The sequence below is a fragment of the Zosterops lateralis genome (genome assembly GCF_965231275.1).
Source record: "Zosterops lateralis genome assembly, chromosome: 16".
NCBI classification, from domain to species: domain Eukaryota; kingdom Metazoa; phylum Chordata; class Aves; order Passeriformes; family Zosteropidae; genus Zosterops; species Zosterops lateralis.
In genome coordinates this window covers 4,032,234-4,050,432 of record NC_139776.1, presented here as the reverse complement: position 1 = coordinate 4,050,432, position 18,199 = coordinate 4,032,234, and the positions used below count along the sequence as shown (strand labels likewise).

The window sequence follows — 18,199 nt, the reverse complement described above, 5'->3', positions numbered from 1 at the left end:
CCTTCAGGTGCACTCACTAGAGACAGGAATGCTAGGATGTACAGACAGGGATAAATAAGCACATAAAGACTAGATCAGTAATCATTATTTTGAAAGCCAGAGGCCACCAATAGGAGAGGAAGAAAGATTTTCTACAAACTGGAGTCTCTCAGACTAAGGAGACAGGAGAATGTAATCCCACTGTTATTTTTTCTGGAACCTGGGAAAATGTCACCTCAAAAAATGAAGGAAAATAAATACAGAAGACAGGATGGATTCTTTCGGGGAGACAATAAAATGAATTAAGGTTAGGGAAAGAGACCTAAGAAATTTGGATGATCTTGAAAGCTTCAATACAAGACTTTGAACACATTGTAAGGTAAATTTTAAATCACACTATGAGTTTATGCAGAGCCATAAGGTTAAATACATGACACCTTATTAGTGCTATTTTTCCATGATAGAGTGTCCCAATGGTAAGAATTAGAAGTTCAGAAAGAAATTTCATTAGTGATACAGAATTAAATTCTCTAGACTAGAGAAAGAAGAAAAGAAACCTGTAATCTGGTCAAGATTCGATCTGGTTTTTGTAAGAGCAGGGAGATGAATGGGTTTTGCCTCAGCTGATAAGGGAATGATTTCCATCCTGAGGGTGGAAGCAGGCAGGGGTGGGCTTGGGGAAAGCAGCCAGGGGCTGGGACCTCCAAGAAATCAGGGCCTGAAGGGTTGGGACAGAGAAAAAAAGGCAGCCAGGGCAGATGGAGAAGGTGTAAAGATTGACCAGAGGCCAGGAAGATCCATAATCACTACATGACAGCCCTCACAAACCAGGCTGAAGCATTATCTCTGCAGCTTTGCATTTCTTGGTTGTCAGGAAGTGAATGGAAGGCTCCAGGTGCTGGGTTGTGCCTGGCTGCTCCAGGCCCAGGAAGGGCTGTCATGGATGAGCTCACTGGAGCAGAGCTGCATGAAAGGAGCTTGGTTTAGCTGATCCTGGTGTCGAGCTTCACTGGGGTTTGCAGCATGCTGGGGACAGAGTGATGACATGGACAGTGTGGGCTGTGTATTGACAGTGTTCTCCTGAGCCAGGACTAATAAATTCAGGCTTGGCACAGAAGTTTAAGAAATCTTTTTAAGAGAAGCCAATTTCATCTTCACAGCAGCCGCTACTGATACCAGAGGGGCACCACGCCAAGACTGGATCATCTCATAATTCAACTAATCCCATCATGCCAGGCTTTGTGTAGTTCCTCAGCTTGGTAGAAGTCTCAAAAATCACTGCTTTAAGCACCAATTGTTAACCTAGTGTGGGGCTGAGCTGCACAAAGTGCTTTGACCCTTTAATGCACTGACACACTCAGTCCTCAGCAGAAACATTTTTATAACATTTCATAGTTTCATGAAAACATTTTATATCCAATACCTGCATCTTCTTTCAGCTCATCCAGGTGCAGCTCCTCACCAAAGGAGGTCACATTGGTTGTGGCTGCTGCTGTGGTCTCCTGCTGCTCCTCCTCAGAGGGGAGTGCCTGGCCCACGGCTGCTGGAGCCTCGCTCTGCGCCACCCTTGTGGCATCGTCACCAGTGCAGGCTTTGCCTTCAGCATCTGAAACAGCAAATCATTTCATCTGGACTAAACCATGAGCAGTGAAAGCTGAGTCTCCCCTCCTGCTATCCTCTTGAGAAGAGGGAATCCCAAAGCTGCTCGTGCTCAGGGGACTGAGACTTCTCTTAGAGCAGCACCTGATAACCTGTGATAACCTCTGTGATAACCACCTGTCATGCAAATCCTGTGGGCACCAGCCCATCTGGATACAAAAACTCAGTCGGTTTTCTCAAGGAGGCACCCATTTCTGTGAGCATCCAGCTGCCTCAGCAAATGGCCACTGTGCTCTGGAGCTCACCGTGCTCATCTGCCACATGGGAGATGAGCAATGGGCAATCAGAGGTCTCTGGGAGAAGGCAATCCCTGCCTTGCAGGAGCAGAGCACATCCCCAGGTTGGTCTGACATGTCTGTGTTGTGTCAGGCTCTGTGCACAACTCACTGCCACCCAGCAATGCCAGAGGAAGGAAAGGCTCCTCGTGTTCCCTACCAAGCTGCAGGTTTTTAGCACAGTTTTAGTTACTCAGCTTTGAAAAGTGTGTCCTGTGTGATTGAGCTGATCAGAAATTCAAATCCCTCCTCGTGCAGACACAGAAACTGCTCCCTTTGCTTACTCTGAGAGATTTTTGTGCCAGTGATCCCTGCAGCTGTACGCATCTTGATGACTGAAGCTTTTCTAGTATTCTCCTATTCAGGCAAGAGTCCTCAGAATACAAACTACCCTTTTACTCCCTCAGAATTTACAAGATCTGCATCAGTGTTGCAAACCACAGAAAGCAATCACTTTCCTCCCTGGGCAGCTCTCCATGCTGATGGATGCTCCTGCTGTCCACTCTTCACCTCCCAGCTTGTATTTCTCAGCCCTGGACACTCCTTTCTGGAAGCTCCTGACAGGGCTGTACTTTCTTGCAATGATATCATTACAAGTTCCTTGAACACTGATTTAAAATAGCAAGATTCACAGTTACCCCTTTTTGATGCTATTTGGACATTCTGCAGGGTAATTTCTTGTGCTTTGGGGTGAGGGTATCAGATTTTGGCCCGGAGATGCTGCGGAAGGGATGCAGTATTTTTGCACACTGAGCTCACTCAGTCTGCCTCATAATCACGTTTGGTGAAAAGTTACTGTTCTTAAAATAGCCCTTGCAGTAGCACAGTTGCTATGATACAGGGAAGGGGAGGGGGGGAAAAAAGTTCATTGCCTGCATTTCAGCTCATTGTGAAGGCAGCCTGTACATAACCATCAGTGTATGAACCACTGCCCGCCTTGTTTGACAGGCAGCCCTTGCCCAGAGCTGTAATACAGATAAACCTGATCACAAAAGGGAGAAACATCCAGGAGGGAGTTCCCTAAATGTGCTCAAGGTGCTCTGCTCGTTCCTCACATCCTCGGGAGAGGCTGCTGGCAGCTGTGGCACAGTGGAGCTGCAGCCAGAGCTCCCTCAGATCCCGGCCTGTGGAAGTGCAGGGAATAACAGAGGGGTGACAGGCAGGAGATATTCCTGCTGGAGGATTCCTGAGACTCACAACAGCCATGTTCTTGGGCAGGAATGATCAGACTGTGCTTAGATCAAAGTGGGTGTGCTGCCTCGGGTGCCAGTGGTCCCAATACCGTGTTTTAGAGATGGTCTGGGGACAGGACAAAGCACAGACCTTTGATCCAGTCCTCAGCATTCCCAGGAGCAGGGCTGTGATTTTGCTGGGAATTAGCCTTGCTGTGTGCCAGATCCTGTAGCGTGTAACCTCTCAGGGAGTTAGGCTGGTTTCTCAGAGTGAAGCTGCATTTCAGGAGTTTTCCAGGGGCAGGTTGGCATCAGCCCTGTGTGAGCAGAGCCAGAGAGGACACAAGGGGACAGACATGGCCCAGGGCAGGCAGTGAATGGCAGCCAGGACTGGGGCTTGTATGTGGAGAAAGGGTGACATGACCTGCCAGGGTCACATATCACCCGGGAAAGGACAGTGAAACTCCACCCTGGGCTGCTCCCAGAGCTCTGTAGATCCTGCCCCAGCCCTGTGGAGAGGCCACTGCCAGGGACACTGCCAGGGGGCACTGCCAGGGACACCACCAGGGATGCTGCCAGGGGACAATGCCAGGGACACTGCCAGGGACACTGCCAGTGACACTGCCAGGGCCACTGCCGAGGACAGTGCCAGAGCCAATGCCAGGGACACTGCCAGGGACACTGCCAGGGGACACTGCCAGGGGACACTGCCAGGGACACTGCCAGACTCTGCTGACAGGCCTTGTGCTGGCTCTGAGTGGCACCTACTGCAAATGCATGAGGCTTCTCAGGCTGCAGCATCATCCCAGCTGGGCTGTTTATGAAAGTGAGCAGGAATCAGCTCCCTGGAAGTGGGGAAGAGCCTGATGGAATAGAGGGATTTGAGGATTTACTGTAGTCTTTTTCTGCTTTGACAATTCCAACTTAACAGCGTGAACGAGGACTTAGCCTTGAAACTGCTGCCACTTCAGCTCAGTCCAAGTAGGGCACTAATCATTTACTGAGAATTATTTGGGTCAATTTTTTATTCCATTTAACAAGCTGCTTCTACTAATATAATAAAATAACCCAGGAGATTCACAACACTCTGTAAAGAAAAATAACTTGCAGGCAGCTGCAATGTCCTTCAGCTGACTGTGATCCACTCTTCCCTTTCTGGACACAGGGAGGCACTGGAAATTTGTGTGATGTTTATAGGAGCTCCAGCCAACTTTCCTGCAGACAGGTAAGCAGTCTTTGCAGCTGTCTACTTAAAAGCACAGCTTGTCCTCACACCTTACTGGACTATATTTATTTAAATTATTTTAATTTTGTTAAAATGATCTTGCTGCTTGGCATCACCTTTTCCTCCCAACTGTTCTTTATGCATGCAAGAGGTTTATTGATTCTTCATTATGCAAGAGGTTTATTCATTCTTCATTATTACCTCTTAATGTGCTCTACAGAAGTTCTATTTCACTGGTTTTTTTGCAGAGCTGGGGAAATGGATGTCTTCAAATTAATGGATTATAGGGAACTTTCCTGCTCCTAGTGGAGGTCATGTATATACAGTAATGCTAACATGCTAATTGGGGGACTAATTATCTAGAATTATGAGAGACACGAGGACTTAAATGAAGAGGAATTAAAAATGAGCTTTCTAAGAACTTCCATTTTAGAATAAACAGATGGTTTGATAGATTATTTAATATAAAACTTAAAAGATATCCAACAGAATAATATTAAAATTGGTTTACTACCAGGGGAAAAAAAAGTCCTGTTTAAGATGCTCTTTTTCTGACTCTTCAGTTGCTCAGTTTCACCCCAGCATGGCATCACTGAGAATTGTCCCAGGGGTTATTTACAGGCAAGGCATTTGTTTTATACAAAAGAAACTCAATTACTACTTTCAAAGAAAATAACTTCTATCTGTGAGATTAATCAAACTCAAAAGGCCAGTCCTCTTTCATGACAGTTCTTTCCACTATGATGTTTTCAAAGTAAAGATGGATTTGTGGGGTTTATCTCTGTTTAGGTGGAAATGGCAATTGGGGTGTTGTCCATAACATTGGGAGCTCAGTTAATCTCACAGAACAGACACCCAGATCTGTGTCTCCCTTGAGCATCTGTCAGGGCTTTGGAGCACAAGAACCATGTCCTTTGTGAGACTTTCTGACACTTTATCATCTTTCCTTCCATGACTTCTGGTTTGCACTCAGGAAAGCTTTAAAATGACTCCATAAATGCTTCACTTTTCCATGGGAATGAAAAGCAGGCACACGGGTAACATGTTGCATCACAAACTTGGTTTACTGGAAAAGCAGCTGAAAACATCAGATTAGGATCATTTGATGGGATTTGGATCCATAAGTTGTTCATGTTAGCTGACTGCATCTGTATGTTGAAGTTTATATTTATCCAGCTTGAGCTGGATTTCTTGGCAGAAGGATTTAGCTGGGTTTAGAGCAATTACATAAAACATATGCACCAGTTCAGGTAAACCAAGGGAAGACAGAGCTGCTTTCAAGATGGAAGAGTATCAAACACTAAACTACATGGATTGACTGCAGCAGGGAGGAGCTTGAAGGACAACAAGCCTTAAATTCAGACACTGAGTTTTCCTCTCTGGATTGAAAGCTTTTATTCATTTGCATGTTTATTCTGCTTTTTCAAATAAGTGTTTCCTACTGTCCTGAAAGAACCTCTGATTTAAAAAAAAAAGAATTAAGATTTTTTTCCTTACCTTGTTCCATCATCTCCAGAAGGCCTTTCTTAATGAGCTCATCCCGCCCTTGCCGTGCTGTCATCTTCTTCTCCAGCACTGCACAAAGTAGTGGCACAACACAGCACCAGTTACCCACAGAGCAGTCATGGGGTAAGAGGGTAAGAAAAGCAACATGGAAATTCCCTCCAGGCTCAGCTCCTGTGTGCTTGGAAAGGACTGCAAGGATTTTGTTTTGGGGGGCATGGATTGCTCAGCTGTTTGTGCCTCTTCTTTTGTTAAAATCTCCACATGTAAAGCTGAGGTTTATGATGTGAGGTGCTGTCAGGTCACTGTGAGTGCAGTCACAGGGATTTCAGAGCCTTCCTGCTGTTCAATGTGGCACCTTGGAGCTGCTTTGGACAGTGTCCTTCACTGGGACACTTCCACAGGATACAGGAGCAAGTGGAGGGAACTGCACCATCCCATCTTAGGAAAATGCAAGTGAGTTTGTCTCCATCCTGATCTCCTGGAACATCCCTGGAGACCAGTGAGAGGATGCTGTGCTGTGTGCTGGGCTCCTTCCCCTCACAGACAGCTGCTTGAGGGGAGGCATTTCACATGCTGCAGCTCCCTCCTGTCACTTCTCATAACGTTACTGTGACCTGTATAAACTTCACCCCAAATAAAAGGGGTGACAATACTTGGGGCCATAACTGTAGCCTGTGTAGAGAAGGGACAGCTCATGGAAAGCAGTCTGGGGGCAAGGCCTGTGCTTCACTCTCATTGTTTGACCTTTTCTGCTAAATGTGCTATATTGTGTTATATGGGAAGTCAGCCTTTATGGGCCCCTCTTAGCCTTAAACATTATTAATCTGTTGAATGCTGGAATCTCTGAATTGGGTTGGGCTCAGGCCACCTTTAACATGTCCTATGTTAGCTTTGCTGTGCAGCATCCCTCTCTTGTCCTCAGCCTACCTGCAGATGTCTGCTTTAGCTTCTCATTTTTCTTTTTCCGCCACTTCCACGGTTTGAAGATCCTGCCCAGTGTGGCCAGTTTGCTGTTCCTCCTCACTGGTGGAGTTCGAATCCCTGAGACCAAGTAGTCAGAACGCACTGCAGGGGACTGCTCCATCTCATCTGAGGGAGAAAGAGAGGAAAAAACTGTGAGACAAAACCCCACAGTGACTGGCAAAGGGCAGGCAAAGGTGCTCACCAAGGCAGGGGTGTCACTGTCCCCGCAAAAGCTGCAGGGAGCTGTCACAGCCTCCTGAAACGTGGAGAGCTGAGACCTCCCCATGACTTTAAGAAGAGCAGTGGAAGTTTAACACATCTGTAAATCAGGCTCACGTTGTCTCCAGTTAATGACATAAATGTAATGCTCATTTAGAAAAATGCAGACCCTTATGAAAAGCTGGGAGGAAGCGTGAGAGAGCTCAGATCCCTTTGGAATCCCCAGCTGCCAGTTCTGTGCCTGGGTCACAGGATATTGCTGCCTTTTAAATGAACTCTTCACATGAGCTAACGCAGAACACGCTGACTTTGGTGAGCTAATGCAAATCTCATGTAAAAGAAGAGTTTGTTTGATATGTGCTATGTAGGTAAAATCTCAGAACTACTGTGAAAATTTATTCCTTGAGAAAGCTAAGGGGAAAATTCTTTCCCTTTTGTCCAGCCAAGCCACAAGAATTCAGAGATAATGCTTCAGCTGGAAAACCAATTTAGGTACTTTTAATAATTTTCCTTTAAAATGCACCCTAAGTTTTTCTTGCAGACGAGTGTTGCATGAATCAATACCCACTGAGTATTCACAGTTGTGTGCCAGCCAGTGCCATGGAGGACAGTGGCACAGTCCCCTAAATGGGGTTATTGATGTTTTTACTGAGAATTGTATTACAGCACCAGTACAGTAATTGTTGAAAGAGAAGGTGCCGTCAGACCTGTTACAGGAATAAAAATTGAGCAACAATTTGTATTTTTTTTTTTTCACAACGACCAGTTATGATTTAAATCAGGAATGTGAAGCTGTGAACATGTGTACATCTCCAAGTAATTTTTCTCTGGAACAACAACATTTATCATAAATTGCTTTGTGACTGCAAGATCATACATATCCAGCATCTTCTAGGCTTTGTTTCCAAGTTAACAGGGTGAAAATGCCGAAATCACAGCATGGAGGTGGGGATTTCCAAGTAAACAGGAAACAATTTTTGGAAGATTATTAAACACAGCAGGGGAATGAACACATTCCTCCTCTTCCATTTAATTTTGAAAATACTGGTAATAGAGATGAATCATTCAGTGGAGACAAACTAAAAACTTGGCTATGTGAACTATCAGAGCAGAGAAAAGCTGTAACAATTCCCCACACACATCATGCATGCCCAGTGAAATTCTTCTTCTTAATACTGAATTTAGAGCATCTTTTTTTCTCATTCCACTGAGTTTATCTGGGGGTTTAATTTACAAGAGATTTAAAGTAATAATATATATATATTTTTTTTTTTTTTTTTTGCCTTTGAAGGCATGGTGCCTACCCAAGGTGATATTTATAATTTACAATTTGGAGGTCAGTATTAAGCTGAGAGCAGAAAATAGCAATGAGCCTTGCACAGAAGGAAGGCAGTAGCCTACAGACCACAGCTGGAGTGCCAAGATATTCTGCTCCTTCCCTTGCAGCCTATTCAAAAATGAGAAGTACCACAGAAATAAGCTTTGAAGAATTAGAGCTGCTCTTGATTACAGCAATAGCAACGAAAATGGAAAATGGCAGAGTAGATCTCCTATTAATTTGCTATTATGATCACTTTAAAGCTGTAATAGAAGCCTCAGGAAATAGCATTTGGTCATTTCTTGTGACACCTCTTGAATGGAAATAGAAATGTTCATGAAATTAGCTCATCTCCAAAGAGCTGTGGATGAGGCTGTGAATCAGAGCCCTGTCCCTGGGAGCTGCAGTGGGGTGGGACAAGCTCAGCTCAGCTCTCCCTGCTCCTTCCCTGTGACTCTGCACTGCTGCTCCTCACAGGCCAGCAGTTCCTCAAGCATGGAAGGGAAGATTAAACAAGAAGCTGATTTACTGACTCTGCCATGTTTCCTTCAGGATGTAGGTGTCTGCAAAGTGGGTCAGACATCCCCCACATGTTTTGTTTAATACTGGTAGCATAAGGTCATTTTAAGTTTTTGCCAGGTAGTGGATATATACAAAGAACCAGGAAATCATTTGAACCTAAACCAGCAATGCTTGTGGTCCCAGATATTCCCCTAAGAAGGGGAGATATCACAAGGACACTGAGGTTTCCCTGAGTGCCCTGTAGGAATCAGTGATTCTGTGGTTCCCACCAGCCCTGCCAGCTGGGTTTCTTCCCTCCCTCCCTTTCTGCCTCTTGATTGTGGAAATGCAAGGATTCTGTGCCTTGGACTTCGATTGCAGATGAAACATAGGTAGAAATCCAATGCCAAAGAAGGAATAGCAGCTAAAACATATGTTCCAGAGGAGGTTTTTGTGGGTTTTTTTTTAAACTTTATTAATGTTTCTCATATGGTACAAGCAGCACCTTCTCACCATATGCAGTTTCTATACTGTGCACTGGGAGAGGTGGACACAAATAAAAATAGATACAGTAAGACAGATGTCCTGAAGTCCCAAATAACAAGGAAGTGGTCTCACTGGCAATGAGAATCACAAGAGAGCCCTTGGACCACCTCATTTCCAGTCAGTTCATTTTCTCCTGGTTGTGGGTTGGCTGCTTGGAAGCTCAGAAGTTGACAGCCCAAAAAGCAGTTCCCACGTACAGCAGTGACTACTGGAGGAGAAGGCACTCCTAAATATCAGCCAGTTCCTGCAGCCAACAAGCTGCCAAGGCTTGCCAACCCTCCAACCACTCTGTGAAACATTCAGCACATTTTTTTAATCTGCAGTCAATATTTTAATTATGCTAACTGTTCTGTGGAATAATGTGGTTATTTCTCCCAGAGCCTGACAGCCTGGGGCCAGGCCGTGCAATTACACAGGGGATGTCTGCAAAATATAAACAGCCAAGAGCCAAACCATGACTCTCCAAATGAGCAGGGGGAAGCCAGCAGCAGCTTAACTCACTGTGGGATGTGGAAGGATGAGGGACAGTCGCCACCAGGGTCCAGACAGCACCAGCCTGTGCTTGGCCCTCCCTGCCCCACAAGCAACCCCTCAGCCCTGTGGGGCCACAGGATTTTGCTCTGGCTGAAGCTTATCGGCTGTTTATGCCAAAATCACTTTAATTTCCCTGCCATACCCATTTGAGGGGAAAGATTTCTGTGCTGGAGCTTCAACCCCAAAACAAACCCCTCACATGTCATAAACTCATCACCTGCTCCTTGTGAGCCAAAGGGGTGGAAACAAAGGTGGCTGTGCCCCTGCTGATGATGCTGGGCAAGTTCTTTTTGCAATGCCAGCTGGGGTAGTTTCTAGAGCTCCCAGGAGTGGTGCAGTGTGAGAGGGTTAATGTCTGAGGTGTCTCCAGCCAGAGGAGGGGAGAGGTTCCAGAGTGACGGGCACTGCTCTGCAGTGCAGCTCTGGGCTGCAGAATCAACCAGGCAACAAAGGAGAAGCAAACAAACCATAATATTCATTACATTTGGCTCCAGGGTCTGACCCCTCAGAAAGTCTGAGCATCTGCAGCTTCTGTTTACATCAGCAGCAGTTGTGGTGAAAAAACAGCCCCTTGCTTTCTTCTTTAAAACGTTGTGGTGCCATAAATAGAGCACTCTTCCTGCAATTCCCCTCTCTGTGGGAATTGTGCAATGGTTGTGAAGGTTTTCTGCTCACAGAAGCTCTCCCATTTACACATGTCAGACCCTGCCTCCATCCCAGCCAGCCTCCTACAGAAGTGGGGCAGGTTTGCTGGGACTTCTGTGAATTGTGGTGCTGGGAGAGTGCCCTGAGCTGCCCAGAGCCCTCATTCCTACAGCAGCTGGGTTTGGTGCTGAGATGATAATGTCTGGGTGATAACAGCATTGTTAAATTGAGCACTGGGCTCTGTGAGTTGGGCTCATCTTCTCGGGTTTTTCCAGATGAGCCACAGTCTGTAGCTGGATCAGCCTGGGCTGCTGATCACAGCAACTGCAGGATGTGCTCCACAGGCTGAGGAAGGGCAGCTGGGAGCATCAGCAAGGCAGGGCTGAGTTACTCTGACCTTGCCACGCAGACAGGCTGCAGGAGACACGGGATGTCCTCCTGTGGATGCAGCAAGAAGTTTGTGGGAAGATGAAGGGTGCTGAATTTTAAAGCGCTGGGAATTTTGGTAACTTAAATTCACGGTGATGAAAGTTGTCCATTGCTAAATCCTGTGTGTACATTGGGAGGAGAAGGACCACTGAAAAATCTGCAACCTGCAGGCAGTTTAAAAATAACACAGCAGACAAGAGCTGCAGGCAAATTTGTAAGGCAGGCGTGCTCTGTTTGCTGATGAATTGGTTTGTGATGCAGCTCTGCATGTTTTCCCCTTTACTGTCATTGCATCTCTCTCTGCAACTGACATATTGAGCTAAAAAAAGAAATAAAGGTTCCCTTAGGTCCACTGCAGAGGGTAGAGACAGTGAGTGGAATCAAAATGACCTTTCTGGCCTTTGGGATAGAGGTGCCTTTAGCACCAATAACTTTCAGTGCTGCCTGGAATTCAGGACTGCCTCTAAAAAGGAGGTGAGGGAGAGGGGAGCTGAGCTTTTAAAGGGTTCCTGTGTCCTCCTGGTCGCTCCCAAACTGAGCCACACTCAAGGTGCTCCTTGTCATCCAGTGAGAGGAGCCTGCAGGGCAGGGAAGGCAGAAAGGCAAAGATTATCAGATTCAGAGTAAAGACTATCCTGAGCATTGTGAAAGAGAATTGGCAGCAGGAACAACCCCCCTTTTCCTTAGTTTAGCATCCTAAAAATGAAATAACTGACCATGTTGCCTGAACATGCAGGGTAAGGGTAAGGTGCTCATGTCTGGAAGCCTTTGAATGCTTCTGTCTTGTGTTCCAGAGAAACGGAATTCAAACTGAAGAGCTTTTTTATCACTACAGTTAGATGTTTCCTGTGATGGAGCTCTTCCTTGTTCTAAAAATGTTTTCTGTCACCTGCATTTCTGCAGACATGCTCTCTTTCTTGACTCTCTTTGAAAGAGAACTGCAGCAGAATGTTCCAGTTTGAAGTTTCCATTTCAGTTTTTTGAACATAGAGTATTTTGATTTTTGCACTTTTGAATGACTGTTAGAAATTAGAACTGAAATTTATAAAGGAGAAAATAAGGGGTTTTTATGTACCTGAAATTTATTTAATTTTTCAAAGACTTTGTATTTGAAGCTGTGGATGTTTCAGTATTGTTTGGGGTTGGTTTGGCAAAAACTTACACAGAATCTTTTTTAAAAGAGAAAATCTAATTCTTAACAGTTTAGATATTTAGAAAAACAAGGTACCTGTAGTAATTATTGAGTGTAATCATGAGCTGATTTTGGGTGCACTGCTGCTTATATGGCATAGATTGTTGCTCTGACACATCATATTCATTACACCAAAAAGCTACTAAAATAAAGTGGGGGAAATTACAGGTTTGAGGTGTAAATTCAGGCATTTACTATCCAAATTTTTAGAGTTTGTATGATCATTGGTGTAAGGAAAAAAATAAATTACTTGAATTCTTCTCTCTTATTGCAGCGCTTTATGTTGATGATTTCCCGCCGTGGATTTCATCTCCCCGAGTTTAACCTCCCGAGGAGCAGATGGAGAGTGGGCCAGGTTTATCCACATGGCATCCACGTCATTCCCCGAGTTACCTTGGGGGGAAAATCTGGCACAGTAAATTCGTGCAGGCTGCAGGCTCACAGAGATCCATGAAGAGAGAGTGAAAATGCAAAGATAAATAGCAGGGAAATACAGAGAGAGCTCTGGGTTCAGCTTCCCTTCAAGAAAGGCTGTGCTTGGGCTCAAACACTTTCCTTTTTGCCGTCTGATATAAATCCTCATTCAGTTTTTATACTTCCTTGCATGAAAATGCAAGTTTGTTATGTGGTCTCCAACGTCTGAGCTTCCATTTTTACTTCAGACTCAAAGGTTTGCCATTTGTCCTTGTTCTATAATTTCCACTGTTCTTTAGTATGTTAAATTGTGATTTAACATTTTTTTCTCTAATGCAAGGAAATAAAATAAAAACCCAAAACACAAGTTGTGGGTGGTAGGAGGGGGGCTGTGCTTGCCAGGGAAGTTTATTTCCATTTTGTCATGCTGAGCCTCCTTCAAAGTATTTGGATTTTAAAACCAGGTTTCCCTGACACGAATGGGGAAACAGATTATGCTTATCAAAGGAAAGAGAGCAGGGAAGTGGCAACTCCAGCTAAATCTCTTAGATAAAAACATGCTTTTTTATGCTTGAGATTTGTGATTTCTCCCATAAAACGTTCCTTTGGAAGGTTGACATATCACCTACCAGCATTACCACCAAGTGAGCCAAGGTGTAAAGAAATTAATGGGGAACCTTTCATGCTTTTGGATCATCGTGTCAAGTTCCAGCACCACTCGCTGGGATGTACAATGCACGGTGTGACATTAGCAGTTCATTAGCAAAATAGGCTTGTCAGTGTTTGCATAAAGGAACCCACAACACGCCTTACCTGGGTAAGAAAGAGCTCAGTAACAATAAGAAAATGAGTCTGATGAAGGATTGCTGTGTAATCACTGTTAATTCAGATACCTGAGCCTGCACGAGGTCTTTGGAGAGGGGAAAGCTGCCTTTTGGAAGCCTCTCCCCCAGTGAGAGCTGGCTCAGGCAGCAGAGCAGCATCTCCCCAGATCCACAAAAAAATCCATTCAAATAAAATCCAAATCCTTTCAAAGGGGCAGTGCCTCTGCAGAGGGCCAGGAGCCAAGTCTGTCCCTCCTGCAGCTGCAGGGGCTTTGTGCCACACACGGTACAAATCCCCAGGGCTGGCTGCTTTCCCCCAGGCTCCTGGAGAAGATGCTGAGCTGCAGGACGTGGGGAGCCAGGCCCAGCAAGCACAGGGATGTTTTGGATGAAGCTTGCCATGCCCTCGGAGCAGCAAAGCTGTTGTCTGCACTGCAGGACCAGCCTTTCATCACCTGCAGTTGTTTAATTAGCTGTAGCCTTGCTGCAAACCTGTTGAAAGGATGTTTTTTTATAGCATCCTCAGGGAGTCTGCAGACTGAAACACACCCTGGGCTGTCTCCAAGAGGCACCTTCAAATCCCTTCCACTGCAGTTATCCCTGCCAGCAGCTGCCTTTAGAGGGACATGGAACACCCAGGGAGGCCATTGGTGTAAGGGCACAGTGTTTGCCAGCAGGGACACATCCACTGCTTTTTCTGGGATTCATGGCCCAGGACTGACCTGTTTAGAGTTTCTCCAGCTTATGGGAGTCTGTGTCTGTCAGACACACAGTCAGCTCTCACTTTACATCTATCCCAAACTTGTCTACTCAAGAATTAATCAAACCCTCATGTCCTATGCACTTTCATGCCCTTGCAATTCCATGCATAATTTCCTTCTTTGCTCGAACACATCACAGCTCTCAGTTGGTGCTGTCACTGTTCAGTGCCACTGCTGCAGATGGAAAACACTCTTTGTGCTCTGTGAAATGCAAGAGCATCTCCTTTTGTTTTGTTTTCTCCTTTTGTTTTCTCCTTTATCACTTCTGCTGCTTCAAACTCTTGCTTTCCTCACACCCACTGGCAACAAACACACTTCAGCCACGAGTCTCTGGTGCTCACTCCAGGCTTGCTCTACAGAACAGGGCAGGGATTTGGGAGGAGGAATACTCAGACAACAAAAATCTGACATAAACCAGAGCAGGGAAAGGTAGATAGAAAACAGGCACAGTGACCAAATTCAACTTTTGTCTGAGGTTGTGCATCCAATGTGGCTCCTCGTAAAACTGTTCTAAAGCTCCCAGTGATTTATACCTTTGGTTGATATGGAAATTGTAATGAAACCCTTCTTGGGAGGTCATTTCACCCCAATGAATGGTTAAATACCTTCTAGGGATGGTTTGCTCTGCTGAATGTAACATTCTGTAAATATGAGACACACGTAGGAAATACTTAAAGGGAAACATTGGTTTTAAAAAAATCATTTATACCACTGTCTACTGGTACTTCTCAACAAGGCAATTATATTAAATACTCAGCAGTTCTCCAAAGCAAGGTACCACAAACCCCCAGCACCTTTGAGAAGACACATCTGTGCTTAAACACAGAGCAGAGTCAGATGCTGCCAAGTCCCCAAGGGTGATGGCACTGCTCACCTGTTAAACCCTGCATTAAACATCATCCTTTGTGTGGAACTTTCTCAAAGCTCAGATAAGGGTTTTAAAGCACTGGTCTAACCAAACTGCAGCATGCCTTCTAAAATTCAATTCTTTGCTGGTTGAGGGCCAAGAGTAATAATTGCTTATCAAATTTACTGTAGTGATTATCACTGTTTGCCTGAACCAAGACCACAATCTAGTCCTAATGGGAATGGCAGGATCTTCAGAGCAAGAATAAACATGGAAACTACTGTAAATATATGAAGCTGTCTCCTTTGCAGCCCTTGGAATGACTCCATTCCAGGTTGTTTCCTTCTATTATAGGAACTAGGAAAAACAAACTACTGACTTGTAATCCTTGGCTCTGTGTAAGAAACAGAAAAATAGAGAGACAATGTCCCACGTGGCAACAACAAAATGAGAATTTGGCAGGAGAACAGCAATGTCTGTCCATTAACTCTGTGACACCGAGCAGCCAAGCAGGGAGAACCATGGAAGTAACTAATTCCTCTTGCTAATGTGATTTATTGGCTGTGTCTGCATTAGCAAGAAATGCAGTGTTAGAAGTGGGGCTGTGAGCAGCTGGTGCTGAGGACTCAACACCTTCTGGCTGCATTTGTTAAGCAGCAGTGGTGTGATCCTGTGACTCCAACTCGACAGTGAACGCACTCTCTCCTCGCAAAGTGCAAAGGAAACAAGATTCTTCTTGATAATAAAAATGCCAGCCAAACTAAACAACCATCCTTCCAAAAATAAACCAAGAATGCCTGTGTTTTCTTCCCAGAGGATGGAGAAAGATCATTATTTGTCTTACTAAACTTCAAGATTCAAAAGCCCCCTAATTGCATGTGCAAATTCGTACGACTTGTTGGTATCAAAATTCACCGACCTTCATCAAGACATTGGCTCCTAAATTTTTGGTAAAGTAAAAGTTCCCTTGTATTACATTTCCCTCTATATTAGAGCTTATCTGATATGTCCTTATATTGCATTTTTCCATGATGAATACCTGTGTCCAGAGTGGCAGGTGCCTTCCTGGGGCCTTCCAGCAACACATTTTAGCATCAATTCAATTGCTATGCATAAATTAACAATGGCAACTTCAGAATTCCTAGAATGATGCCGAGGGCATGACAGAAAAAGCGAATTTTATGTGCTGATGGAGTTTCTTTCAGCTTTTTTCTAACTGAGGAATAATTTAGTGAAGAAATTTCTGAGTTTAGTGGAGCAATGACCCTGAATTTAACCAGAGTTGTGCTGGTTTTATTAACTGGAGTCAGTCTTCTTGCTATTCAGTGCAACAATGGAGCTTTGTATTCATTTTTTACTTCATAAACCATTCTTTCCATGCAAACTAGAGAATTGTTGCTAAAACCAATTTAGAAAAGACATCATCACCATTTATTGAAATGGTTAGCTTTGAAAGAACAGGAGAGAGATCTTGTAAAGACCATTTTAAATTCAAGTGGTTTTCAAGGAGAAAACTTGTGGGATGGTGAGGCTGTACTGCTTCCAACAATTGCAAGAGCCACAGAATAAACATCAGCAATATGTCTGGAGATGATTAAAATCTCTAGGAATATTAGGCAATAGTTTGGACAAGTAGGATTTTTAATGACTGCAGTGGTTACACCTCAAATGGAAATACACAGAGGAAGAAACATATTCCAAGCAGGGTCAAAGAATGCCAGGAGCCAAACTAAAATGTACATGATAACTGCTGAGAAATGGCTTTTTTATAGGTATATTTTAAAAGTCTCCTGGTAAAAGTTCTCCACATCTCATCTCCTCCCTGTAAGTGCTGGCAGGTTCCCCTGTGTGTCACCCTGTGGCTGATGCATCAGGCATTGTCCTGCTCCTCCTGGACCAGCCTGTGGCTCAAACAGGAGAGGATGCAGCAACCCTGAGTTGCACAAGATTTTCCTACTGAGAATTTTCCCATGGCTTTGTCAAGGGAACTCAGGGGTTGGGGCCAGCAGGGTGGAGGTGGAGCAGCCTCAGTGTGCCCAGGGATACCAAACCCTCTCTGCAGCGTGTCCAGACATTGCTGAGCAAAGTCCTGCCGGGCACATTCTGTCTGAACAGGTAAGATTGCTCCAGTTCTGTGTTTAGAGACTTAACTTATAATGTCATGGTGTAAAAAAAAAAAAAAAAAAAAAAAAAAAAAAAAAGTGGAGAATATACAATTTTGGGAAGTGTTCAGGGAGCACATGATTGCACTTCTGTTCTGCTGGGCAGGGCTTATGCAAAAGGACCATTTCCCAAACCAAAGCATGACGGGGGGTGTCTTTGTACAGACAAATTTTCTTAATTTTACGGGCCACAAGTTTTAAATTCACATTTTTTTTAAACCAACAACCCCAGACAGCTCCTTGGTCTCCAGCTCTTGATTCTCATTCGGGACATGTTTTTGAGACAGAAACCTCTAATGAGTGTTTTTCTAACATTTGCCTTTCATCAGCAAAAATATTTGACTTTCTTTTCTTGTTTTCTTCTCCTGTTTTTTTTTAATTCTTAATTTATTACTTTGTACACAGAGGGGGTAACCAGCTTTGTGACAAAACTATTATTTTATAACCACCACAGAATATAAACTGAATTTCTGCTTCAATGCATGAGGTTTTTATTAAACAATAATAGTCTCGTCCATTTCAACCATATCCTGGGCCTGTTTTTACGTCTCACAAAGCCCAAACAGCTTGGAAGAAAAACCAGCATGGAATATTTTTACCCTGTCTGACCTAAATTTATGTATGTTTTAGTTCTTCCAAGAGAAAGAGAAGTGGAATAACTACTCCCTCTTCTCAGTTTCTTTTCAGCACTCATATTTTAACTGTGTTCTCAGCTGCCTGCATGAGTCATGGAGAGCTGGAAACAAGAAACCCCCCCGACAATATTGTAATAACTGCTTCCTCAGGAGGGAGCCTTGTGTGTTTTGGGGGATACCACTAAAAACCCACAAAAAAAAAAAAAATCTCCTGAAATCTTCCTTCTGCCAGAAAGCTCCTTGGGAACTAATGGAGGAAGTGACAATATCTTAGCTGCAAAAAAAGAGATTATTTGTGAGTGTAATAATACCAAAGATATCTGAAGATTTCCATACAACTGTCTTGAAATTCATGTAATTGTTCTCCAGCATTTGCAGAGACTTCAGACTGCT

General features: G+C 44.3%; 1 protein-coding gene across 1 annotated transcript in view; it reads right to left on the bottom strand.

Moving 5' to 3' along the window:
* Nucleotides 1-18,199, bottom strand: part of PHACTR3 (phosphatase and actin regulator 3) — a gene marked incomplete at its 5' end in the record, with an annotated part of 99,157 nt that overhangs the window by 40,442 nt on the left and 40,516 nt on the right. Inside the window, 3 exons of the mRNA XM_083873547.1 lie at nucleotides 1,403-1,585; nucleotides 5,808-5,885; nucleotides 6,744-6,905. Coding sequence (XP_083729673.1) covers nucleotides 1,403-1,585; nucleotides 5,808-5,885; nucleotides 6,744-6,905 — 423 coding nt within the window. The remainder of the gene's footprint in view (nucleotides 1-1,402; nucleotides 1,586-5,807; nucleotides 5,886-6,743; nucleotides 6,906-18,199) is intronic.